At 35.3% G+C, this 26,973-nt stretch overlaps 3 protein-coding genes across 3 annotated transcripts; 1 reads left to right on the top strand and 2 right to left on the bottom strand.

The window, feature by feature from the left end:
- LOC125822617 (polyadenylate-binding protein RBP45) lies at window positions 1–5,443 on the bottom strand. Its single transcript, XM_049502037.1, has 6 exons — window positions 5,067–5,443; window positions 2,989–3,457; window positions 721–776; window positions 515–645; window positions 333–432; window positions 1–244 (listed from the first exon to the last, which is right to left on the bottom strand). The coding sequence occupies exons 1-6, from the start codon at window positions 5,376–5,378 to the stop codon at window positions 68–70; spliced, it is 1,245 nt and encodes a 414-aa protein (XP_049357994.1). The 5' UTR covers window positions 5,379–5,443; the 3' UTR covers window positions 1–67.
- A 5,249-nt stretch (window positions 5,444–10,692) lies between these two features.
- On the top strand, window positions 10,693–11,590 carry LOC125822622 (15.4 kDa class V heat shock protein). The gene is made up of 2 exons (XM_049502044.1): window positions 10,693–10,946; window positions 11,094–11,590. Exons 1-2 carry the CDS (start codon window positions 10,805–10,807, stop codon window positions 11,363–11,365), a joined length of 414 nt encoding a protein of 137 aa, XP_049358001.1. The 5' UTR covers window positions 10,693–10,804; the 3' UTR covers window positions 11,366–11,590.
- A 1,298-nt stretch (window positions 11,591–12,888) lies between these two features.
- LOC125822614 (uncharacterized) lies at window positions 12,889–26,572 on the bottom strand. The gene is made up of 20 exons (XM_049502034.1): window positions 25,856–26,572; window positions 24,717–25,185; window positions 24,529–24,614; window positions 24,125–24,238; window positions 23,740–23,928; window positions 23,383–23,448; window positions 23,032–23,082; window positions 22,293–22,415; window positions 22,085–22,201; window positions 18,227–18,334; window positions 18,007–18,142; window positions 17,079–17,216; window positions 16,544–16,720; window positions 15,858–16,459; window positions 14,941–15,118; window positions 14,362–14,858; window positions 13,894–14,083; window positions 13,369–13,594; window positions 13,117–13,272; window positions 12,889–13,026 (listed from the first exon to the last, which is right to left on the bottom strand). The coding sequence occupies exons 1-20, from the start codon at window positions 26,570–26,572 to the stop codon at window positions 12,906–12,908; spliced, it is 4,461 nt and encodes a 1,486-aa protein (XP_049357991.1). The 3' UTR covers window positions 12,889–12,905.
- Between the last annotated feature and the right edge of the window lie 401 nt (window positions 26,573–26,973).

The following is a 26,973-nucleotide window of genomic DNA, read 5'->3' as shown; positions in this document are numbered from 1 at the left end:
TTTCCATTCCAAAATGGAGATGTGGGTATAAAGTAGCTTTAGTTGATAAATAAGCTCAACGGGTTCATCAAACCTGAGGATGCTGCAAAACTTGCTGCTGCTGTTGAGGTTGTGCGTAATTTCCATATCCAGCGTAGCCCGCATAATACTGATTTGGATCCTGAGCAGGGGGAGCATAACCATAACCATCATATCCAGCTGTATACCCATAATAACCAGCATATTGGTTTGGATCAACCTGAGGCTGCACATACCAGATGGAACATAAGATTCAGATTGGTATTTGACTGGGAAGAGCGAAAAACAGAAATTATAATTTTGGCATTACTTACCTGCTGCTTGTTTGCAGGACTTCGACCCCAGGAAAGACGGATGCTTTGTCCACCCAGCTGAGTTCCATTTAATACCCGTATAGCTTCCTCAGCACAACTTCTGCAATAACAAGGATGGACCATGTGTTAATTCTCCAAGCATTGAGATTGATCCTCTTGAGAAGGCTAATTAATTACTATACCTGTCAGCAAACTGAATAAAGCCACACCGCTTGCCTACTGGTATTTTTACATGAAGCAACTGCCCATAATGTCCAAAAATCTGCCTTAGATGTTCATCCGTTATATTGGAATCCAAGTTCCCAACAAAAATCTGCAACCAAAATTCATTTGGATATGAGTACAAGCTAACAGAACATCAAATGATACCAGAAAGAAATGTACTGACAGTGGTATTAGAAGGGTCATCCTCATTTTGAGTTCCAGGTGAACTTTGATACGAAGCTGCAAATGGAAGAGGCAAATGTGAAGAGAGGGTGAACTTTATGCTCCATGAGTAAGATGAAGTACATTGCACATTTTTGCAATGACAGGACAGTAGGAATACAAAACTACAAAGCATATGTATGTACCATAAATAAACCATAACTACAAGGCAAAGGCTGGTCAGAAAACTACCACCATCACCATCAGTAGAACAAATAAGTGCAAAGGTTCCCAGTAAGAGGACACTATTATATATAATTCAAGAGATGAGACTGCACTATTATTTCACAATTAAATATATCAAGCATCAGACTTGTGATTGCATTGCTCCAACAGGGCAAGAAGGCTAATAACTTTTACCCCTTACAGGTCTCAAAAGAAGCAGAATATGTATAGATTCAGAACACAAACTGACAGACATTTGACTAAAAGGTTTAAGAAAACCAGGAGGCATGTCTAACAGTTTGGAGAGGCAATCAAGCATTCGAGAAATGGACACACATTTCAACTGATGGATCACCAAAAAAAAAAGGTTCTTCACATACAACAATGTCTATAACTCAGATGTGCTTTTGGGAGTTCAGAAGCAAGAAAAGATTTATGTTCAATTTTGTGAAGGATGGGCCATAGTTTGGCAAAGGGGCAAGAAGAAGACCAATATATTAATATACAAATATAAAAATTATTTAGAAGTTGTATATACAGTTATACACCATCAGATGGACCTGCGGTTCCTGAATAATATCATGAACCTGCCAGCCCGCACGTCATTATCTTATTACATACTATCTCATGCATTAAGATAATTTTATTTTTTAATGCTTTGGCATGTGCCCTATCAAACAATAAAGACGAGAAAAGGCAGAAAAGGGGTGCTAGTTTCCTAAATAATGTAACAACTAACAAGTAACTATACATACAGCTACCAGCACTCCAGTAGATAAAAAGTCTAATCCCTTTTTTTATCAAGAAGATATTACTATTAATTTGCTACTGGGCATAGATTCTTCAAGCTTCTTGAATAAAACCTACAGATTATCTGAATTGTATAATAAGTATTCCAAGTATAATAATACATAATTTAAAAAACAAGAAAAAATCATAGTCAAAGAAAAATGATTTTAACACCACCCAAATAGTAATAGCATCACAAAAAGAAAAAAATGCGTACTGAAAAGTTGTACCAACAAGAAACAAATGATGGCAGGAAACTTCTCGTCCCTATGAAGGGGGAATACTGAACAGGTTCACAAGGTATATGGAGCAGAACTAAGAAATGATTTCAGGACTAGGATTACAAAATTAATGAACGAGACTGCCACAAATCGTAGAGGTATACTGAAGATCAGAGTGTAACACGAGGCAAGCTAACAAGATATTGAAATCAAAGAATTAGAAGGCTGAAACATAACACTAAAGTGAAATGGCTGAAACATAACACTAAAGTGAAATGGCTGAAACATAACGCTAAAGTGAAATGGCTGAAACATAACGCTAAAGTGAAATGGCTGAAACATAATGCTAAAGTGAAATAGCTGAAACGTAATGATAAAGCAAAATGACTGAAAAGTAATGATGAAGTAAAATGACTGAAAAGTAAAGACAGAGTAAAATGGCTGAAAAGTAATGATGAAGTAAAATGGCTGATCATAAAGAAAAATCAATCTGACTGGAGTCTGGAGTAATGGGAAAAAGTAGCAAAACTTAGAACGGATAAATGTCAAGAGGATCCTACATAGTGAAATTTAACCACATTTAAATGAACTGACTTACGCCACACCACGTCCTAAAAGGTATTTCAGCTGAAACAAGCGTCCAGGCCCTTATATCATAGAGCCTCCAAATCATCCTGCTTGGAGACAAGCGGAGTTTTATGAGATTTAATATTTCAAGGGGAAGTTTTTAACTACTGGAACGAAATGACGTCGATAGCTGGGTACTCATCAAGAATTCAAGAGCATAACAAATGAAAGAAAACATAACAACACCTGCATAGGCGAGCAGAACAAATATAGACTATCACTTTACCCACCAAATTAAAGGAACAGCATCCTCGAGCAATCACAACTTGATCATTAAAGGAATTTATGACAACTAAACAAGACAAAAGATCCAGAATCTAAATGCTGATTGACGTTAGCAAACAAGCTGCAAGCTGGATTTGTTTCACTTAACTGCTACAAAGATTACCACACAACACAGTACATGTACCAACTAGGTTGAGGCATACCTTGACTTTGACCACCCATACTCTTCTTATTAGATGCAGGACCAATCCGCATGGGCCTAGTGGAGCAAAACTGTCCATTCATCTCAGTCATAGCACGTAACTGCTCACTTTCATCCCCAAACTTAACAAAACCATAACCCTTGGTGCGCCCCGTGGCCTTATCTGTTACAACCTTAGCACCCTTCACAGAAGGATAGTTAGCCCTAAATGTCTCCTGAAGCATATAATCAGAAACATCAGCTGCCAAGTCGCCAACAAATATTGTATGTTCAGGACCATTATCAGAACGTTTTTCACCGGAACCGAGTGAAGCCCAGTTGAGTCTGAAATTTTGCTCAATATTAGGCATCAAGGTCCCATTATATGCTTGCAGATTCCTTTCTGCAGCAGCATGACTAATAAACTCAATAAAGCCATAACCCTCTGACTGTCCACTTTGCTTGTTACGGATAACTTTAGCAGAGGTCACCTACATAATAGAAAAACAGTTCATATTCTCTAAAAAGGGCAAGTGAAAGAGAAAAAAGACTGCTAATAGTAGTATAATAATGCCCATACAGTACAAAAGACAAGAAAGTTAATTTAGAGAGGGGGGGCAAGTGAAAGTGTGTTTTGGTATATTTCGGCAAGCATGCAACTAAAGGCAATCACCACACAATCATTTAGTACGAACAAGTTTACACACGGATTTAGGCATGGATTTATTTCTTTATTGACTAAGGTTGTGTAAGGATTATTAGATCCCTTCTTTCACTATCTCAAATAAAGTGACAATTGGCAAAGGCATTCGCCAAAACCCTTTCTAGTGTCAATACCCAAAGTCAATAAAAGAATGAACCAGCAAGGTTACCTTACTAGTCTATGGTTAACCTTAAAATGTTTCAGGAAAAACAGTAACACAATACAGGTTGCAGAAGACAAATTACAGCATACTCACATCCCTTCAACCAAGAAGGTAATACAAGTTCATGAATACAAACTTCCGCATATTTGCATAATGCATACTTCTACCACCAAGGTAATAAAAGTTTCTGATACAAACTACAGCATATTCACATATCCTTTAGCCAGATAGTCCAGCAATATAACAGAAGTTAGAGAATATAAACAACAGCATATTCACAGGTCACACTGTATACCAACAACAAAACACAAGCTTAAATACAAACATCAAATTCACATACCTTTTACCAACAAAGGTAATACTAGCCACTGAATACAAACGACAGCATACCCTCATACCTTTTACCAACCATGAAAGACAAGTCACTGAATGCAAATAACAGTTTATTCACATACCTTTAACCAAGAATGTAACCGAAAGTTATTTACTATGAAACTACATCCAGAGGCGTATCTAGAGGGGGTGCCGTGGGTTCACGTGAACCCATGCTCCCCTCTCTAGATCATGTATAGTAGTGCTATATTTTTAAAAAAATATTTAAATATAGATGTGTGAACTCATGTTCAAAGTATATCATATAATAATGCGATGATGATTGGGTGCACCTCTCTAAGTGAGGATATAAATTTAAATCTTATATCTATCTTGTCTCTGTGAGTAAGACCTTTCCAAGTGGTTATCGGTTATACTTTTGACGTTTCAGCTAATTTTGCTTTTGTTTTTTTTCTTTAATCTTTCAAAATTTTCAAGTGTGTTACATTGAAAATTTTAAAAAATTTAACATTGTAAAATTTTTATATAATTAAATTAAATGTGTATATTAAAATTTAAAACTAGTAGTACTATACATTTTGAACCTATAATTTTTAAAATTTAATGGTTCATATACGAACTAAAAGTCAAATTGATCAAATTTATATTTAAAATATATTTTTTCGTAATCGTGCACCCATCTAGCCAAAATCCTGGATACGCCTCTGACTACATCATACATAGAGAGACTATCAAATTAACATTACTCAAATAAACATTCAATACGAAAGATCATATAATTTTGTACCCCAATCACATTTTCAAACTCGAAAAAGAACAAGAACCATTCGAAAACTTACCAAGAATCTATATCAAGTTGTTCAAGAAAAAAAAATAAAAAGGGGCATTAACAGTAGCATACCTCTCCAGTTTGTGCGAAACAGTTGAGAATGTATTGTTCATCCATCCAAAACTGTAGATCTCCGATCCAAAGGCTTCGGATCTCATCAGCACTAGTCGGCTGGACAGAACCGGTACTAGCAGCCAAACCAGAGGCGTTGTACTGAGGTTGTTGTTGTTGGGGTGGAGGAACTCCGCCCTGTTGCGGAGGTTGCTGATAATAATATCCCGATTGCTGCGGAGGCGCAACCTGATACTGCGGCGGCTGCTGAGCCATCCACTGCTGTGTCTGCTGGTACTGTGGTGGTGGAACCATGGAATTCGCTGGCTGCATCGTGATGAAGATGGGGTTCAGAGAGGGGGAACGATGGAACCCTAGAAGGATGTTTGGAGGAACACGAGAAGTGTATTGTATGCACGCGTGGCTTTTATTTATTCCGAAACCAGCGGATGAGATATTTTCTGCCCTTGTGGGGTTTTTCCTTTTTTAAGACAAGGAGAAAATATATATATGGAAAAAAAATCTTGTATATATACATATATAAAAAAAAAAAAAAGATTTTAAAAGTGTTTGAATCCATCTCCACTTATAAATTTGGATTTGAATTAAAAAATAACTTAATTTTGATCAAAGCTAATATTCAGAGGCGGGTGTTTACTCGAATCGCTCAATCAAAAAATTATAATATTATATTTACATGAAACTATATATATAAATTTAAATTCTCTAAACAATAATATGCATGTACTAAGGTAAGAAATCAAGCTTTATTATTAGTATTTCCAACTTATGTGTAACGTGTCTCATCTATATATAATATAAAACCAAATGTAGAAAAGGTGATGTGGCACCTCTCTAAGGCCTCTATTGCTATTTTTTTTTCTCTTTTTTTTTTGTATATTTTATCTTATTTTTAAATCAAAATATCAACCATATTCCATCTTATTTATGAAGTTCCATTAATTTTTTAATGACCATATTACTTTATTGTCTATAATAAGCTATTACATTAATTGTTAATTATTCTATATATTATTGAAGAATTGCAAAGGTCACCATGTCTTCTCCTAATCTCCTTGCTTAATTTCTTACCATTACTCCTTTTTACGTTTTCAACTCATCCTCTCTTTTTTCTGTCACTAGATTTTGTGTCTTTTTCCTTATTTTCTTGCCTAAATATTTTGTAGAAATTAAAGATAATTTTATTTATTTTGTTCACCATTTAACACCATTAATCACTTTTTCCTAAAACCTTTCTCTATTCCTTCTTAAAATTATTACTAAATTACAATTAAGACACTAATTACCAATATAAGTTACAATTGTATTGATTACTACATTACTCTTTTAATTTATATTATTCAATAGTTAAAAGTTTATTGAGTACTATAAATACTAGAGCATGTCATCTTCACCAATGTAAGAATTTCTTCTTCTCTTTTCCTTTCTTCATTATATTTATACTAAAGTACATCACTTTGATTATGTTTAATTTTATAATATATAGAATTATAGATTATTTGTGACTAACTTCTATTGTTTATAAGATGAGCATATGACAATTTTGGGAATTCAAAATTTAATCTTGACGAGTACAATATCTAATTTATGTTACCAAATTGCATCACTTTGATTGTGTCTAATTTTATAATATATAGATTATTTGTGACTAATTTATATTGTTTACCAGAAGATAAGATGAGTATATGACAATTTTGGTAATTCAAATTCAATCTTGGTGAGTACAATATTTCACCCATGTTACTCTTTTCATTTCAGCTTGTTTGATCTCTTTTATTTGCAGTATTCCTTTTTATTCTTTTTTTTTTGTTTTGTTGCTTTTTTCCTCATTATTGGTGATTTTACTGTACTTATTATTCTATGCATATATATTTTTTGTAAATAATCTTTATTGTTTACAGTGAAAGATAAGATGAACATATGACAGTATTTGGGGATTTAAGTTTAAGTTTGATGAACCCACTAGGAAAAGGAACCCCTACATTATTGTTTTTGTCCATTAATCTTCAATGGTGAATATTGACACTATGTACAAATTAAATATTAGAGGCTAGGATAATTTTCTTAAGTATTCCTATAAAGATTCTTTTATTTATTTGTTTTATTTTAATTTATTCTAATTTTCTTTGGTACTCCAACAAAGATTCATTTATTTATTTATTTAATTTTAATTTATTCTTACACTAAATAATATTTTTGAAATTTCAGGTAAATTATTTTTAACTGTGAAGGCTTGAATCGTTTTGTTCATTATCCTTCAAGATTTTTTTTATTGTTTCAACATTGTATATATATATTTTTCTTCACAAAAGTTAATTCTTTTGTTCTAATGAAAAAAATTGTGAATAATGAAATCAATTTTGAGAATTAGGAGATTCCACAATTTTTGTTTATGTTTACTTTTTAGAATAATTTAGAAATATTAACTAAAATATAGATAAATTTAAAGGAGTATTTTTAGTTAATACATATAAATAGTTTGAGTTTAATTTATTTGAGTACTTTATATTCTTTGCGTAATTGAGACTATGTATCTTTCAATCTATTCATTTTTATATAAATAATAGGTAGTATATAATAATTATAGTAAAAATTAGTCAAGATAGAAAATGATTTACAAATATTTCATAAGCTAAAATTAGTGAAAGATGAAAAAACAACTAATTATTACTAAACAAAAGAACAATAACTTTCGAATATATATATAGTTGATATCATAAAAATAAAAATCTTTTGTTTAAAGGAACAAAAAATAGAAATTAAAAAAAAAACATCATTTTCCGTACAAAAATATTTTAAATATATTTAAATTAATCTTATGTATATTTCAGAATAAAAAAATTATGTGTAGACAAACATATCCATAAAGAGTTCAACTTATTAAATTAAACTTAGGGAAAAATGTCTGAAATATATTCGAACTTTGATCAAAATTGTTGTAACAATACCGAACTTTGGAAATGACCTTTTACCCCCTGCACTATTTAATAGTGTATTTTAAAGGTATATATGTGTCCACGTGGACATCATAAATATTGCAATATTATAAATAGTAATGTGTCCACGTGGGCACATATGTACCTTTAAAATACATTATTAAATAGTGCAGGGGGTAAAAGGTCCTCCATAAAGTTTGGTATCGTAACAGCAAATTCGACCAAAGTTGGAGTATTTTTCAGACTCTTTTCCCTTAAACTTACTTTTCTTATTAAAATAAGGAGAATAATTTTAGGTAAAAAAATTTCATAAGATCGAAAGTTCTCAAGCGATTTAAAATTACAAAAGGTATAAAATTTAAGTACTAATAATAAACTTAATTAAGACTTAAAATTTGATATATTTGGATTAAACACTACAAAGAATCTTTAGAATATTTGTAGTACTCAACTATTCTAAAAATTAGTTATTTGGCGAATTTAATTAACGAGCTATTTATGATCGCGCGAAGCGCGGCTAAGTTCACTAGTTTAGTGATATAGTAGTCAAAGAAACACCAACAATACATTTGAGTATGGAATACTAATCAAGAAAATATACATTCAAGAACATTATGTTTTCCTTGACGTGAGGAGAGCATGCCTCAAAGTTGGGCAAAGACAAGAATAAATCCAAACCTCAAATGTCGTAGTCGATAGTACAAGTCACGAGAAAGGTAAGACTTCTAAAGATCGTGGGTTAAGTCTTCAAAAGTTAAGGAAAAAGAAGTACTTGAAGACTCAAAAAAGGTGAGAATATCGGATCTGCGTGTCAAGCTCTAATTTTTTTGATCTTCTGACTGAAAAATCTGAATCCACCACATCTTATATAAGTTTGACTCAATTTAAATAAAGTTTAATTCAACTTGATCAAGCTCGCATTTATGGAGATAGTTATCAAGCTCATCAAACTTGTTTTGTTCCATTTGTTAGACTCGATGGTAAATCTTGTAAAGGATCTTTATCAGGATGAAATCAATTATTTATCGATTCCTCGTGTTATCGTGATGTTGAATTGTGGTTTAGGAAGCTATTGAAGTTAGGGGTGGAGCTCTTGATGACTTATTTCACCAACGAATTAGAGCTTTCATGTTTAATGTTAAATAGTTTTTTTTGCACCGCAAATTTACATATTAGCTATCTCGTAATTATATCCACTAGAGCCATATTGATATTGTAATTCACATGTCTTGCATACTGTTGTTAAAAATTCAGTTATATATTAATGATCTAGGGTATTTTATTAAAGAAATGTTTAATTGTAAATTGCTTTCAATCAATATGATTTGGCTGTTATTTCTTTCATTAAGTAATTGTTATGTATCACCTTAACTATTTTACTGGTTATGAGACTGATGCATAATATATGTGATAATAGAATATTTGGCTAGATTTGACATTAACACAAATAAGTTGAATCAAATTAAAACTATTAATCTAACTACTAGCAACAATAAGAATAGTTATGTCTCAATCCTAAACTCATTAGATGTTCGAGTTAGCTATATGAATTATCACACGAATTATTCCACTTAATCTTACATCCATTTCATATCATTTATTATTTCTTAAAAAACGTAATGTAGACGGGGAATAATATATATATAGCTTTCATGAGGTTTACTTTGATTGAATGGGCCCTGCAGAGCACGATCTAGATTTAGTCGGAGCTCTAATGTGGGATATGGGAAACCAAAAAAAAAAAAAAACCTTTGTTTGAAGCGTACATTTTGATAAAGCACATGACTTCTACATGAAGCAATAATCCCTTGCTTATGTAAGGCTGAGTTTGTTGAATTTAATAACACTGGCTCTCTTCTTCCATCAGTGACGATAGCAGCATTTATATGCTCTTTTTTTTTTTCTTCTTATATTTGTATTTTTTTTGTTCACTTTTACGGTTCAATTTAAAAAATTGACAAATAATATCTCACTTAACTTTTAATTATTTTTTTATTAATTATATTCATTTTTCTAAAATATTGAATTATTATATTCAAAAGTAATATACTAAAATTATTGTTTTAAAGTATTTATTATTTCTTGTCATATCAATATTGGACATGTGAAAATGTAATAAACCAAACTTTGGAAATTGAAAATTAAGAAATTGATAAAAATATCAGGCGGCTGTAACTTTTGTCATGCAGCACATACGCATCCTTACTTAGTAAAGCGTGACAATTTTTTTCCTCGTAAATATATTTTGTTACTTTAATTAGTTGAATGTTAATTAAAGTGAGATGTTTAAAGAAGATATTTTACTTGATATAAAGTGTAAGAATAAAAATAAGACTTTTGAAATTAATAATATAAAATAAATTATAAATATTTATGTGGTTATAACTCATCTCACTATAAAATAAAACGGTTAAAATTAAATTATTTCTCATACTAAATATAGAAATGAGTATTTTCTTTTTTGCTACCAAAGCAAAGAAGATTGTCAGAAATGTAGACTATCACAGTTAAATTGGGGTGAATTGTCACTTTACTATTTGATACCCAAACTAGCAAGTAGCAACTCACATGTAGCTCTCTATCCAAGATAGATATAATTGCATTTCCTCTTTAAAGAATTGAGAAGCCAATCATTCTTTTTAAAATAAAAAGTATAATAAGATGAGCAATGCCACCAACTTGGCTAGGCTTATATAAGGACAAAATCAACTCTCTTTTCATCCTCCAAACCAACCAACCACCTCTCTTGCAGCCACCATTTTTTCCTCCTAAATCCTCTTCTTTCTTCCAACTTTCAAGAAAATGGAATTCTCAACTTTCCATCCCTCAACATGGAATTCTTTTTTCACCTCTCCTCTCCTTTTTCCCTATCAGTTCATTCCTGAGAATTATGTTCACTGGAGAGAGACCCCTGAATCTCACATATACTCTGCTGATCTTCCAGGTAAACACACACACAAAAAAAAAAAAAAAAAAAAAAAATAGTGTTGAACTAGTTAAAGTGACTCTTTCTTGGACACCCTTTGCTTTTTTCTGTATTGGGTATTAATTTTCTTGAATTTTGGATGATTTTTTTTTTTTTTTTGGATAGGTGTGAAGAAAGACGAAATAAAGGTGGAAGTTGAGGATTCAAGCTATCTGATAATAAGAACCGAAGCAGCCAATGAAACAACAGAGCCTATAAGGAGCTTTATGAGGAAATTTAGGCTACCTGGAATGGTGGATATGGATGGAATTTCTGCTAGTTATAGAGATGGTGTTTTGACAGTCACAGTTCCAAGAACACTTGTGAGAAGGGGATTTTTCATTGAACCAGATGACTTGCCAGAAAGCATAGTGAATCTTGGTGCTAGTGCTGCTTGATTATTTTGTTTCCAAACAAGATTTGGTTGATATTAATACCTAATCTTATTATTATTAGTATTATTATAGGGTTTAGGGAGGGGGATTTCAAGATTGTGCTCTCTTTGAGATTATGTACATAGTTAGATCAATGGTAATCCTTAAACTGAATTTGCTGTCATTCCAAAAACTTTTGAGCTTGAAAAATACTATATTTGTAACAAAAGGATGGAGTGCAGTCTATTTACCCTGATTTTACATTCCTTCTCCTTTTCATGTTCCACCCTCCCATTTTTATTTAGAAGTAAAAGAACAAAAACCAAGGGTGTGTTTCATGCCGGAAAATATATGAGTTTCTTATTTATTTTTAATATTTGGTAAGTGCATTCTAAATTATTATCTTAAATATTTATATATAATTTAACTAAATATTATCAGGGTGAAATCAGGGGTGTGTGGAGGGGCATTGAGTAGGTGGAGAGAAAATAATGAATTTGAAGGTCACTTGTTTGTTTCTTCTTCATTTAGAAAATTATTTTTTCTCATGTTTAAAACTTATTTTCCTAGAAGAAAATATTTAAACAAATTTAACATGATTTTTTTTTTTTGAAATACTCTCCTCCTTACCAAACACGCCCCAAAGCTTATGCATTAGTATCTCCAGGGAAAATCTGGGCACGATAGTTTCAGAATTCAATGCACCACCATTGGAAGTTGAACTTGGTTAATTAAGAAGAAAAGCATTGGAAGCTTCAAAAAATATCTTCATCTTTACCGAGGGAGCAGGGAAGACGATAATATGGATTTTAAAATGGAAGAGTGAGATAAGAGGGTAGAATTATTTTACCTAAATTCAATAAACAAATTTTGGGCTAAAAAAGAATTTAACAGTAGATGGGTGGTGATATTTTTTTGGCTATAGAATCTAAATAAAGCTTGGGGACGGCAGCCTGTAGGTGGGCCCTTCCGCCCCTTTACTTCACGTCTACTTTAACCAACTTTTAGTTTAATGAACTGCAACTTGCCCTTGCCAGATAATTAAAAATTACAACTTGCATGATTTTAAGCAAAAGGCTGCAACTTGCAAAAGCCACACACGGAGTATGATCAATGCAATCAAAAATATCTTATCCAGATTTAATGACACCCGCAAGGCAACTGACCAATTTAGTGGATTCAAACTCAATAAATGAGGTTAGTTTCTACTATTAGATTAACAGGGTAAGTTTTGGCACTATATCTAAAAAATAATATGTAGTTGTCGAAAATAAGTGGAACTAGTTACTTGAAAATAAAGCAGGTACTACTAAACTGCCAAGATACAGTAATCCTAAAACTAACAGATGCTCTCAGACAATCACATAGAGTCCCTAATGGACTATCTAAAAGTCAGATCAATGATATGGTGTTAGAGAATGGGAAGTTAAAGATAAAGTAAAGCTCTCTTCACAATTCAGATATAAAAGGTTTCTAGTCTTTCTTGTTATACATGATGTACAAATTGCATGTATAGCAATATCAAGAAAGATTTAGAACTTTTATCCAACTAGAAAGAAAATTCTTACACCTTCATAGAGAGTCGTCTAGTTGGATTTCCCATGGACACTTTAATCAATTCCAATATCTCAACAGCTTCTCTCAATCTTTTGTCCACAGGCTCTTTCATTGCGTGAGGTTTAGTCCTGCATAAATTATGTCCAATTAGCTCACTATAATCTAATGTATGGAGAAAGAAGATTAAGCAACTGGGGTTGGTATACTAAAGAGCAGACCTCTTGTCAGCTTTTGCTCTTCTTGAAAGCTCTTCCACATGATTGTGCAGTCTCTTCAAAAGAGCAGGCGACTTGCACACAGCTTCAACACCTTTTTTCTCTGTGAATATCTTCTTCAGAAGATCGGAAGCAATGAAATATCCCTCTTCTTTGTTTCTGAACAAGCATTTGCAAAGCAGAAATATATAAAGCTTACGTCATCTTAAGTGCATTGGAAACTTTATTTTAATGCTCAATATTTCAATAGCAAACCTTAAAAACTCCGACACTATTGTTTCCAGTGATCCATAGCTTTCAATTAGTACATCAATCAAATGTGGATATCGGGAAAGGTTTCTGAGAGTGGAGAGAGCAGGTTTAAGAACTTCTTGATCAGGTATGCTCCGGCTGAGAGAGCGGATCAGCTTAAACAATGTACCAACAGCACCCGCAGCAACAAGTTCTTCACAACACTTTTGTGAATGTTGTGTTGCCATATCTATCATAGGAAAAATGAGAAAATTATTGCTTTGTGATCCCTAGCTGAACAATCTTGATTGAATGCAAACTCATGATCTTCTAAACATGCATTGTTCTAACATTTATTGTTAAATTAAAGTCCAGTCTCTATAGAAAAGAGCTGCACAACAAATAAAAGGACAACATACATCAGTAAAGACCGCACAACTCAGTTAAGGGCAATGAAATATGAGATATAACGCCAACATTGGTAAGTAAAAGGACATTGACAACAAGAGATGATCAACAATATTTGTGCCAGATGCACAAGAAACTTACTCAGAGTTGCACAGATATGAAGAATGTCACTGACACTTCTCATATTCAGAAGTTCTGACAATGCTGCGACAAGTCTGTTTATTATGCGCATGCCATCATCAACATTTGCAGCAGATTTTTGTATTTTCAGACGCAAATCAAGAAGCTGCCCTCTTAAATCTTTTCTTGCAAGGTATCCTTTCATGTATGCCTGCATAGCGAAAAATAAAGCATGAAAACAGAAAATTCAAAAAGAAAGGCAGATGCTGCTGCTTCAACTCCACATAAATTTGGAAATATTCAGAACATAAACAAGAAAATTATCCAAGAAGATCTCTAGCAGATCCCCTACGGTATAGGCACAATCAGTACAAGCTTAATCATGCAACACCGAGCTTCATTCTATATGGCTAATAACATCTGAACTTCAGAAGTTGCCTCAAGAATGTTAAGAAAAGCACGGTGCTATTAGAGAGATCAATAACTTACTTGGATCACAACAATTCGGTGCTTGTTTCTTGAAACACTTTGGCAGGCTATCCATCCTCGGACATACGATTGGATGACAACTGCTGATTTTGTTCTCTGTTTATGAAGTAATTTACCTCTCCACCACCTTTGCAACTTTAATACTGCTAACAGTGTCAGGTACTTCTTTCTTGAAGCACTTTGTCGGGCTTTCCATCCTAGGATATGTGATTGGATGACAACTGCTGCTTTTGTTCTCTGTTCATGAAGCAATTTACTTCTCCACCACCTTTGCAACTTTAATACTGCTTGAAGTAATCGTTCCTTGTTTCTTGAAGCACGTTGCCGGGTAATCCATCCTAAGGCATGCGATTGGATGAAAACTGCGGCTTTTGTTCTCTGTGCATGAAGCAATTTACATCTCCACCACCTTTGCAATTTTACTACTGCTTGCAGTAGTATTTTAAGTTCAAGAGCCTGGTAACCCAATTTTGAGACGTTACGGTAGCAAGAGGCCCCTGGAATACCATGCATTATGTTGATTATAAGCAGGAATAGAAAAGGTCAATAATGAAACTTGTGATTGAAAAATAAAGGCACCTAGGAGCCTCTTTCTAGTAATGGCTCCTCTTGCAAACCGTTGTATTTCCAAAATGGCGTGCTTTTGGTGAAGGAATGCTTTCTGGTATTTCAGGCTTCGAACTGCAGCTTGAATCCTTATAACAGCCTCTTTTTCAATGACCAGTTTTCTCCTTGTTAACCAGCCACGACAATGGCTCTGGCACAATGACATATCATGATAAAGTTGCATGAGATGCTAAATGCAATCCTTGTTAGAGTAATTCATGTAAGGGTAACCATAGAGGTTATCAATACAGAGGCCAGAAATGATACAACAATTGACTGTCTGCAAAGTCAGGACGGAATAGCAGCAAGAAGTGTGAAAACAAAGTATTGCAGTTCAACATTTTTGCCAAACTAAGGCAACAACGTTTAGAAATATAAACGTTATAAAATACACATCTTCTTAGATAAGCTTACAATGTTTCTGGTTTATCTATCTACATGTCTCCTCATGCTAACTGGTGCAAACACTCTATTTAAGCCTGAAGAAACACTAAGCCAATCCTCTAGGCTGATGATTCAACAATATATAGAAATATAATCTGCTCATGAAAGGAAATACTTAAATTTCTGCATTTTGACTAGGAGTCACAAACATTTGGAACCCTGCACCTTATGTGATTGATGATTTCTGAAGGATGCAGGATACAACTATCAGAAAATACAAGGCAAATGCATGAAAAATAGAAGCTACACCACCTAATTCTTTTGACCATATGTTGACCTCAACAGAATGTACTTCAAATTGAGTGACTTAAGAAGCCTGAAGCACCAATTAAAAGGTGTACTCAAGTACAATGTATGGCAGGTCAATATCGATCCAATCACAGAAGTAAAGAAAAATGAATCAATCTATCTATGCTTAAGCCTTTAATATTTCAAGAAATATTTACCTGAATCAAAATAATTTGAGATTTATGCCTATAAACATCTCTTTTAGCAATACATTTGCGGATATAAGCCTGGATTGTAATCACTGACAGAGTTTCCTGTTTGTAGGAATGAAAATCCCTCAAACATCTTGCAGATCGGAAAATACTCTGTATTTTTACTGCTGCTTGCTTCTGATCCACAAAATTCTTTCTCATCAACCATCCACGATAGTAACTTTGAATTTTAGTTGCTGCAAAGTGATGACTGTGTAGAGAACTGCTTAATTTATATTCCTTTGAAGCACATTGGGTTGCTACCGCAGCATTTATTTGACAAATATTATCTTCACATTCCTTAGGAACTTCGTGAAATTGTTCTGTGTTTACAAGACAAGACCTCGCTATCCACCCACGAATACACTTTTGTATGACAATGGCAGCATCAATGAATCTTGGAGTGGACAAATCTTGTGGCAACGAGTTTCCCGTTACATGTTTTCGAGAAATCCAGTCTCTTGAGGCACGCTGGATGATTATTACAGATCTTTTCAACTTAAGAAAAGCATGTCTATCAATCACAAAGGCTGCGTGTTTTTCAAAATTTGCTGAACGGCTCCTTGTACCTGTTCATTTTGTATCAATACAGTAAATGATTAAAATTCTAACATCTAGTACTGAGCAAAAGGGGGAAAAAAAGAAGCATATACCACATAGTGATGCTAGATACGCCGGAGAACCAAAGAATTGAATTGATGGTTCCTTCTTTACCCACAGCCATGCTTGTATTGCAGCTTGCAAGATATAAACCGCATTCTTAATCCTCAAATATTTACGTTGCTGCACTGACTGTCTGAAAAGTGACTGTATTACTTTTGCAGCATTTCCTGAAACAATGAAACAAACATCTTTCAGCTGGCTTGAGGGCCGGAAAAACTTTACTCGAAGCATAATTTCAAATTTTCATCCTCAGATGACAAAGCAAAGAATGATGATAGATAAGAGTGACATCTACATCAAAGTTGTTATATACAAGAAGAATAGCTATCTAAGGGAATATTGATGTGCCCCCAAAATTGGTTACAGCAAAAGATTTACACACTAGTAGATAGTTGTCAGATGTAGAAGTTGCTAACATCGCATCAAACCTATCGCAGCCCAAGTGCCAACAGCATTTAACTCAATTTATAATGGATTGAAGGACTAAACATTGCAGAGAAAGTCTAAAATGTCGTGGATGATTACCTTTATGAGTATCATTTCTCCCTCTTAAAATGAAAGACCGCTTTGGACCGCTAGAAGTTTCCTTAGAAAAGCATTTGTTATTTTGTTGAGCCATCTCTTGCCACCAAGCCATTACAGCCTTAAAATTTCTGGCAGCATCTGTATCATCAAAAAGGTCATAAAGATCATGAAATTAAATTAATTCAAACGGATGTCGATGACATAAATATAGAGCTGTTACAAAGGAGAGACGCCTTCATGCGAAGAGGGATCACCTCTACCCAAAATTATTTCCATAAAGAAGTGGGAACCTTTTTCATAAAATTCAAATTCATTGAAAATAGGAAATTAAAACTTAAAAAGTTTTATTCTAACCAACTTTGATGAAACTAGAAGAATATAAATATGATGGAAAACAAAAATTTCTTCAGTGTTGACAACTTTATGGTTCCAAGAAAAGGGTTCTGCAGTATGGCTATCAATCAAAACTATGCTCTCTGCAATTTATATAAACAGTGTCTGCAGTGCTCACTACCATTTGGTGTTGTGGAAAGATTTTTGCTGCATGGTGTTATCTAAAACTTTTTTTTGCAAGTACCAGGTAACTTTGTCCACCAAGGCTAGGACACGGGATACCTACCACCTCCCACCACCAACAGGTACCAACGTACCAAGTAACTTTGTCCACCAAGGATAGGACAGATGGGAAGAATCACCTAGTGTTTTTTGTCTCCGCTGAGTTTTGAATTTGAGACATCAGGGTTCTCAACCACTTCATTGACCACTAGGCCACACCCTTGGGTGTTGTGTTATCCAAAAATTTACTTCCTCTAGTTCATATAAACAGCTATATTAATGAATGTTTCAAGTCATTTGTTGGCCAAACATATGAAATAAATAAACAATAAACTTTCTAAAACTAAAATCCCTCTAAAGAACCATCAGAGACCTTCACCATCCTTCCAATGTGTTTGTTCTTTATCTACAGCTGCTTTGGGATGCATAAACCACTGATCTGTGCTTAACCGTCTCCTTTCGGGACTTTGACAATTAAATCCCAATAACTTGTGGAAGTTTAATTGATCCTGTTAAAAGACATCAATGGTCATGACTTTCCTAAATGAAGACTGACACTAGTTTGTTGCATATAATCTACAATGAATAATTACCTTGTTTCGTTTTACTAGTAGTTGATACGAGAGAAACACCAAGAGAATAATGACACTCTGACCATTGCATGCACCGTTTGTTTCCAGTATATCACTGACTTGTATTACCTGCAGAAATACATTTTTAACTTGCAATCATACAATTTTCTTCCCACGAGTATAGAATTGGATTATTCCTGCCACCCCGAAATGAATTACGATGTTTAGCTTGACATGGTTTTACTTAATCGACACACTAAAATAAAATAACTACGAAAATCATTTTGGTCAAATGAATTATTCTGATTGCATAATATGCAGTAAAACTTAACTTTCCTAGTAGAAACGACCAAAAGGGAATGATGGACATGGAATTGGGACTGAAGGATTTGACAAAAAAGGTAGATCATTAAGTGAACAACAATACCAAATTCATAGAATTGCATAAATGGTATTGTGACCTCCAGAAGGTAATGTATTTAAAAGCATTAAGGTATCAGACAAATGGTTTCATCCACTTTTGAAATGAATCCCAAAAAAATTGGTTAAGGTCAGGACAGGGTCATTTCTACAAATTGACTCTCTTTCTCAGTTCAACAGATAGTTTCAACAAAAGACTAGAGAACATAGAAAGGGATAAACGCTCATATGAAGTATGTACAGTGTCATATCCAGTCACTAGGAACATCGATTAATAAGGAGGAATGCACTTCTGGCACGAAAAGACTAAGAGGGCAACTACCAGCAAACTTCCATTTTCAGATATTGTATCTGCATTACTGCATAGGTAAACTACATAATGGTTGTTTTGCATAGGCTTGGCTCCCCTAACAAGCTGTGGAGTGTGTAGTAGTAGAAAATCCTTGCTTGCCTCAATTTTTTAGGAGCAAATGCTTGCAATACATGAAACTTTACAAGCAAATGCTTGCAACACACTGCTACTTGAGATATCCCGGAAAATATAACAATTGTTTGAGCCACAGTTAATGTTTAGTCACAATAGAAGCCCTTTTAACATATAATTTGCCTGGCAAAGAAGAATGTATGTTGTTTTGATTAGAAGGTACTTCATTCAGATTAATATGTGAGTGCAGAAGCCATGTAAATAGTTTGAAACACTTATAGGACAAACAAGAAATCTGGCATATTCATACTATGTAAAAAAATCAAGTACTCGTAGTACAACAACAACAACAACATACCCAGTGAAATCCCACAAAGTGGGGTCTGGGGAGGGTAAAGTGTACGCAGACCTTACCACTACCTCGTGAAGGTAGAGAGGCTGTTTCCGGAGGACCCTCGGCTTAAGTACATCCAAACCAAGTAAAAGAAGAGGAAACAAAATATAAAACATAACATCCAATAAGAAAAATAGTGCATAATCAACAACGGAGACAATAACATCAAGAAAATACTGTGAGAGGTGAAACGCAGTAAACAACATATGGCTATAGGATCACAGACAAGAACTACAAGTGCCAGGCTAGGACTACTACAAACGCTACCAACTCATACCCTCGCAAGGAAAGACAACACGCTAACCCTACTAACCTTCAACCTTAATACGCGACCTCCACTCCTTTCTATCTAGAGTCATGTCCTCGGTAATGTGAAGCTGAGCCAAGTCCTGTCTAATCACCTCTCCCCAATACTTCTTAAGCCTACCTCTACCCCTCCGCATACCCTCTACAACCAGCCCCTCGCACCTCCTCACTGGGGCGTCTGCGCACCGTCTCTTCACATGCCCAAACCATCTCAGTCTCGCTTCCCTCAGCTTGTCCACCACAGAGGCCACTCCCACCTTCTCCCGGATAACCTCATTCCTAATCTTATCGCTCCTAGTGTTCCCACACATCCATCTCAACATCCTCATCTCCGCAACATGCATTTTTTGAACATGTGAGTTCTTGACTGGCCAACACTCTGCTCCATACAACAAGACCGGTCTAACTACCACTCTGTAGAACTTACCTTTAAGTTTATGTGGAACTTTCTAATCACACAAGACTCCAGAGGCAAGCCTCCATTTCATCCAAGCAGCCCCAATGCGATGTGTGACATCATCGACAATGTCACCACTTCCTTGGATTACAGCCCCAAGATACTTAGAACTTTCTTTCTTAAGAATGATCTGTGTGTCAAGTCTCACTTCCCCATCTGCCTCATCCAACGCATCACTGAATTTGCACCCCAAATATTCCGTTTTGGTCCTACTCAACCTGAACCCTTTGGACTCCAGCGTTTGTCTCCACACCTCCAGCCTCGTATTAACTCTGTCCCGCGTCTCATCAATCAGTACTATGTCATCCGCAAATAACATACACCATGGGACCTTCTCCTGAATTGACCGCGTCAACTCATCCATCACCAAAGCAAATAGAAAAAGGCTAAGGATTGATCCCTGATGAAGCCCCATCTCAACTGGGAAATGTTCTGAGTCTCCTCCAACCGTTCTAACCCGAGTCTTGGCTCCACCGTACATTCCTTTATCGCCCTATTATAAATCATCGGGACACCTTTAGCCTCCAAGCACCTCCAGAGGACATTCCTCGGTACTTTGTCATAGGCCTTTTCAAGGTCAATGAACACCATATGTAGGTCTCTCTTCCTTTCTCTATATTTTTCTACCAGTCTTCGCATAAGATGAATGGTTTCGGTAGTCGATCGTCCCAGCATGAATCCAAACTGATTCTCAGAAATGGACACCCCTCTTCTCACCCTCATCTCCACCACTCTTTCCCAAATCTTCATAGTATGGCTTAGCAATTTGATACCCCTGTAGTTGTTACAGTTTTGGATATCACCTTTGTTTTTATACAACAGAACCATTGTACTCCACCTCCATTCATCAGGCATCTTTGCTGTCTTAAAAATAACATTAAACAGCCCAGTTAACCACTCTATACCTGCCTTGTCCGTGCTTTTCCAAAATTCCACCGGAATCTCATCGGGTCCGGTCACTCTTCCCCTGCTCATCTTACTAATAGCACGTATAATCTCCTCGATCCTAAAACACCTACAGTACCCAAAGTCCCGAAGTCTTTCAGAGTGCGCCAAATCACCCAACACAATGTCTCCGTCCCCTTCTTCATTTAAAAGTTTGTGAAAGTATTTTCGCCATCTTTGTTTGATGGAGGTCTCTTCCACTAATACTTTGCCTTCCTCATCCTTGATACACTTCACTTGGTCCACGTCGCGAGCCTTCCTCTCTCTTGCTTTTGCGAGCCTAGACAATTTCTTATCCCCACCTTTGTCCCCCAGCTCGACATACAAGCGTTCGAAAGTTGCCGTCTTAGCCTTCGTAACAGCTAACTTAGCTTCTGTCTTTGTCGTCTTATAAACCTTCTTAAGCGTCCGCTTCTCTTCCTCATCTACGCACTCCACCAACTTTGTGTATGCCGCCTTCTTTGCTTCCACTATGCCTTGGACTTCCCCATTCCACCACCAATCTCCTTTATGGCCTTCAAAGTTACCCCTTGATACCCCCAACACCTTTGAAGCAACTTCCCTAATGCAACTAGCTGCTTTATTCCACATGGTGTCCGCATCCTCACTACCACTCCAAGCCCCCATCCCAGTCAACTTCTCGCCCATCTCCCGAGAAAGGGTAGGGGTCAAGCCACCCCATTTAATCCTCGGTCGATCAAAAACAACCTTCTTCTTCCTACCTCTCTTAATTTCCAAGTCCATTATTCTTATTTGAAGGGGGAAACTTCATCCTCAGAAAACAACACTTGGAGCAGCATCGCGTTGAAAAACTCAGAATTATTTGCTAATTGTTTTAATAAGATGATAACAGAATTATAGATCGTTCAATCCTTACAGACTTATAACAGAATTACGACAGAATTATATATATATATATATATATATATTCACCTCTGGAAACTTCCCCAATAGCAATGGCAGCTTTTGAGATAGAATAAAATTGTGCACTGCATCTGTGTAATCAACTGCAGATACTATGGAAACTTCTTCTTTTGTTTCACAGAGTGCCTGTAATATCATCACAAAATGGTATTGAGCTGCAAAATTGTATTAGTAGAATTTTAAACAATGATACATTCATGGGATAACATTCAAGCACCTGACAAGAGCAGGAACAGCGGTGGTCCTTGCGGAAATAATAATCAAGCAAGCACCACATAGCTTTTCCATCAACCAATGATGAAAAATTTTCGACCTCGAGATCATAACTTCCACAAATTGCCTGAAACATTCAGTGATCACGTTCATATGCAGAATCCAAACCCTCATCATACAGGAAGCAATAATATTCTAATGAGTCTACTACTTTACGAGTATTAGGGTGTTCCACAGTGGAAGCTACACACTCTGCAGCCAAGGTTATTTGAAAACTAAGTGTGAGTGTTACTACCGCCTCCAGAAATACTGGAAATATGGTATTTAGACTGAGGGGTTAACGTGTCAAACAATCCAAATAATTGGAGTTTACTACATTTTGATTAATCAGAGGCATATTCACCATTAAATCCTGTATGTTCCCTTTGCATCACAGTTGAAGAGCTATGTTTTCCAGAAAGGAGACAAAAGGATAATCCAAGAGAGTAGTGCATTCAAAATGCCTGTATAGAATCACACCCCGAATGAATTGAATTTATTTCATCTACGTCAACTAATCAACCTTTAAGCATCACTAAACCATATGTGAAATAATCAGAGTTCAGATCACCAAGTAACAATATACTGAAAGAATGGGAAAGCATCATCACAAAACCAAGTGAGAATGATACTAGGATCACCACAGGGTTGATTTAAAGAAAATAATACTGCCACTGTCACAGAGTATTAAATTACAACAATACCTGGATCCAACTCAGGAGCATGTCCAAGTGAGTGCAGCCATTTGAGTTTTGCTGTAAAGGAAAAGATAAAAAGCATTACCTAATTTGAATCGCTTATAAAAGAGGACTTTCAGTGTGTGAATATAAAGTAATCACTCTTTTAGACACAATGAGCATTAACACATAGACTAACAGTATTGCAAACTAGAGGTTCAGATTTCCTATTTTACCCAATTTACACCACTACTACTCACATTATAGACTTATTAAGTTCTTAAAAGACATTTTGATTTCAACCAGAACCTTTCTATGTGAGTGTTTTTTATCTGGAAAGTAGATGAAAATAATAACTACAGTCCAAACTGAGCATACCTTAACAACTCCTCGGATTTTAAAAATCTCCTCAGACAAAAGTGATTTGTTGATTAGAAGTGGCAACTGCAGAATGTACAGAATATATCGTGAGAATATAAAAGGAGTAAAGGACTACAAAATTCAACTTCCAGTGATTTGGTCTCATAATTCCTGCAGCTAACAACAGATTTATAATAGTAAGGAAACTGGAACAACTGAGTAAACTGAGTAAACTGAGAAAGGATTTATTGCATAACTAAATATTTTTTAATACAAAAGCACCAGGTAATAGATCATAACTCGTTATAATTATGGTTAGATTTTTTAGCTTGTAATGACATAGATGGAATAATTACTAGGAATACTACATTTTACCTGCAAGTGCACGAACATGTTCCAGAGCAATGAAATGGTGAGCTCCTTGTCTCCATCAACTATGTCTTCTGCCATAATTATAGTTCCATCTTGATCAAAAAATGGTACACCTGCCTCCTGGAGATATTTTAGAACAGTGCCACAGTTCGCCAAACTCTTCTTGCGAGTATCTGAGGGGACAACCATTTTCTGACATAGAACAGAAAAACAAGACTTATGTTACCAATCAAGAGAAATAGCTATACACTTCGTGACAACTCTATTTTTAATTTATTCTTTAATGTAATTTATATAGCTATTCACTTCATGCCAATATTTTGCTAAAAAGAATCAAACTAGAATATAAGAAAGGAGAAGAGAGAAAAACAATTGTTCATAAGCTAACCGAGAGGATAGAAGGATCATGTCGCAAGAGCTGAATGACTCTGCAAAGTTGAATGCCATCTTGAAGGTCCTCAAATAAATCAGCCACACCAAATTGATACTCAAGCAACGGATTCTGCACCAGGAAATATCAATTGTCACAATAAAAACCTATAAAGAAACACATATGAATGATGTCAAACATGCAGTAAAAAAATTTTTTTTGTTTGATCATTGATGGGGATCAAACATGCAGTAAAAGTAAACAAAAGACAAGAGACAATCTGGTATCCAAGAGAAAACCTGCTTGACAAGGAATCTATTTTGTCCAAATTAGACAAGAGACGACCCTGTAACCAGAAAAACTCAACCATGTAGTAAAAGCATATGCACTATCAAACTCAGTTCATTAATCAACATGCTTACCTGTTGATATGTCACTTTATAGCCTACGATGACAAGATGCGCAAGTAGATTACCTTCACCATGCATCACATCCGATGGCAAGAATTCTAACATGTATTTAAGTCATAGAAATGTTAATTCGTGAGTTAAAATAAAAAGGAGTAAACAAGCTACTCAAGAAGAATTATGAAGAGTAAACAGGTAATTACTGTTGATCAGTTGACGGCTAGATTTAACATCTGATTGCAAAGAGAAAAGTAAAGGAGATCCTCCATCTAGTCCATCAATACCATATTTAAGTGGCAGACTACTCTGAGTTTTGACTCTATCTAGTATGAGAACAAGCAGCAAAAATCTCTTCAGAACTATGTTGCCTAACTTTTCATAGTAACCAGGTCTATATAAACCCTCCACTAACTTGTTATAAGCATAGGTCTTTGCTAGACCAACATGTGAGAAAAATTGTCTCTCAAGCACCATCTTCAAGAAAGCAATTTCTTGCTCAGAATTGACATCTCCATTCGGTAATAAGGTGTCACCCCCCAAGAGTATGTGCAATCCAATCCGAAGCCAAGTGGGGTTATAACACATCAGGATTCTCAAGGCTTTCTCCTTCATTCCAGCATCAGTTACCATGGGACAGTGAGCTCTCATTTTCAGCCGTCCTTCATCAATGGTCTGAAAAAAGATAACCAAAACAGGAGAAACTTTAACTAACAACCATAATGCAAACCATAGTAAAGTAGCCATAAATTTTACCCTGTGATAACAACATCTTGGTTGAATCATCCAATTATTACCTAAGGCTTGCATTTGTTACAGTTTTCAGTTTTGCACTGTGTCTCAAAGGATTTTAGTTGGTGTCTAAAATCTTGATTCCAATATCTAACACATTATCATCTCCTTGAGTAAACATAGCAGAAGAGTACTTAAAAAGCATCATCAAATCAATCAATCAATTCTTCCATACTAGTTGGCATGGCTATATGAATTGTGTTGTCCCCTTTATTCCCTGTTGAAATAGAACCTTCAATATTTCTATTAGTTCTCTTTTTAGCCTATTTCATCCAATACTGATTAGTTTGCCTTCAAGGGGAATTAGGGCTCTTTGAGACTAGAGGTTCTAGCAGTTAGACTATTTTTTTAGCTTCAATCTCCATAAACCTCATCATCTGTTCAAACTTGAGACCAACCATACTTTGTGAAGGCAAAGTTTTCTGAAAGCATCTCATATTATTGTAATGTAGATTAAGCGCATTGTATAATCACTCCGCATAAAATGGATTTGTAAGGTGATTAAATGGCAAAATTAGCATCTCCATATGTCTAGTAAGAAAAAAGGACTAACCTTTGTTAGTTGAGTCATTGTAACAAAGACCTCTTTACAGCTTCCTAAGCTCAGGTAAGCACTCATTCTCTCCTTTAAATCATCAAAACTGCAAATCTCCATCAACGAATCTTTAAGTCCAGAAAACATGGAATCCGAAATAACTGTTGTCTCTTCATCTTCAGAATTCGACAACAAATGTCTCTGTCTCTTCGGCCCTCTCCATAACACATCAACTCCAACAGTGTACCCTGGCCCACTCTCCCTCTTCCCATTTTCCGCAATACACGTCCTATTGGACCTCTCAAATCCTCCAGTAAACCTCGTCACGTCACAGCCACAAGAGCTAGGATTTTCAAACAAGAAATTGAGCCACACAGTTAACGACTTCGCTAGTGATTTCAACGATCTCTCTTTGTCATTCAACGCCTTCCGTGCTGATTTCGACTGCTCGAGCTCGAACGCCTTTAATCTTCGAGCAGCACTCGACTTCACAGCCGATGGCTTTATGCTTCCACGGCGACGGACGGAGGATACTGGTGTGGTTTTCAAGGCAGTGAAGAATTCTGGATGTCGGTACGGAGAAGGAGAAGAAGAAATGAAATTTGTTTTCCGTGAATGCTTCGGAGTTTTGAAATTGGATATATCTTGGAGAAGAGAAGTAGAAGATGACGAAGAAAATGGAAGGTTCTGGAAGGGTGACGAGCATGAAGTTTGTGACGGTTTCTTTGGTTCCATTTTCCGGTCAAATTCCGATCTCTGTGAAGATTTGTCTGAAAGAGAAAAATGGTGAATTTTTTATGTTACCATTTCAATTTGAATGTGGAGACGGGCGGGGTTTTTATTAGTAGTAAAATTTTGAATTGTCCTCGGATTCTCGGGTCTCCGGCCCACTCCAAAAGGTAAGGAACCCAGAAAAGGAAAGAGGCTCCGAAAGTAAAAATATTTAGGGTATGTTTGGCACAAGTGTTTCCTATTTCTCATGTTCGATTGATCAAAATTTGTGAGAACTATTTATTTTCTTAAAATGAGTAAGATGATTTTTGGGATGACGGTGTGGAAAACAAGTTACATAAGTGATATTTCACATTGATAGTATCATCTTCATGTTCCAACACACATCATCTTCAACTTCACAC

This window comes from Solanum verrucosum, unplaced genomic scaffold (assembly GCF_900185275.1).
Source record: "Solanum verrucosum unplaced genomic scaffold, falcon-dt-bn FXZP01000103.1, whole genome shotgun sequence".
Lineage (NCBI taxonomy): Eukaryota > Viridiplantae > Streptophyta > Magnoliopsida > Solanales > Solanaceae > Solanum > Solanum verrucosum.
The sequence above is the reverse complement of the archived record's forward strand: the minus strand, read 5'-3'. Positions and strand labels throughout refer to the sequence as shown.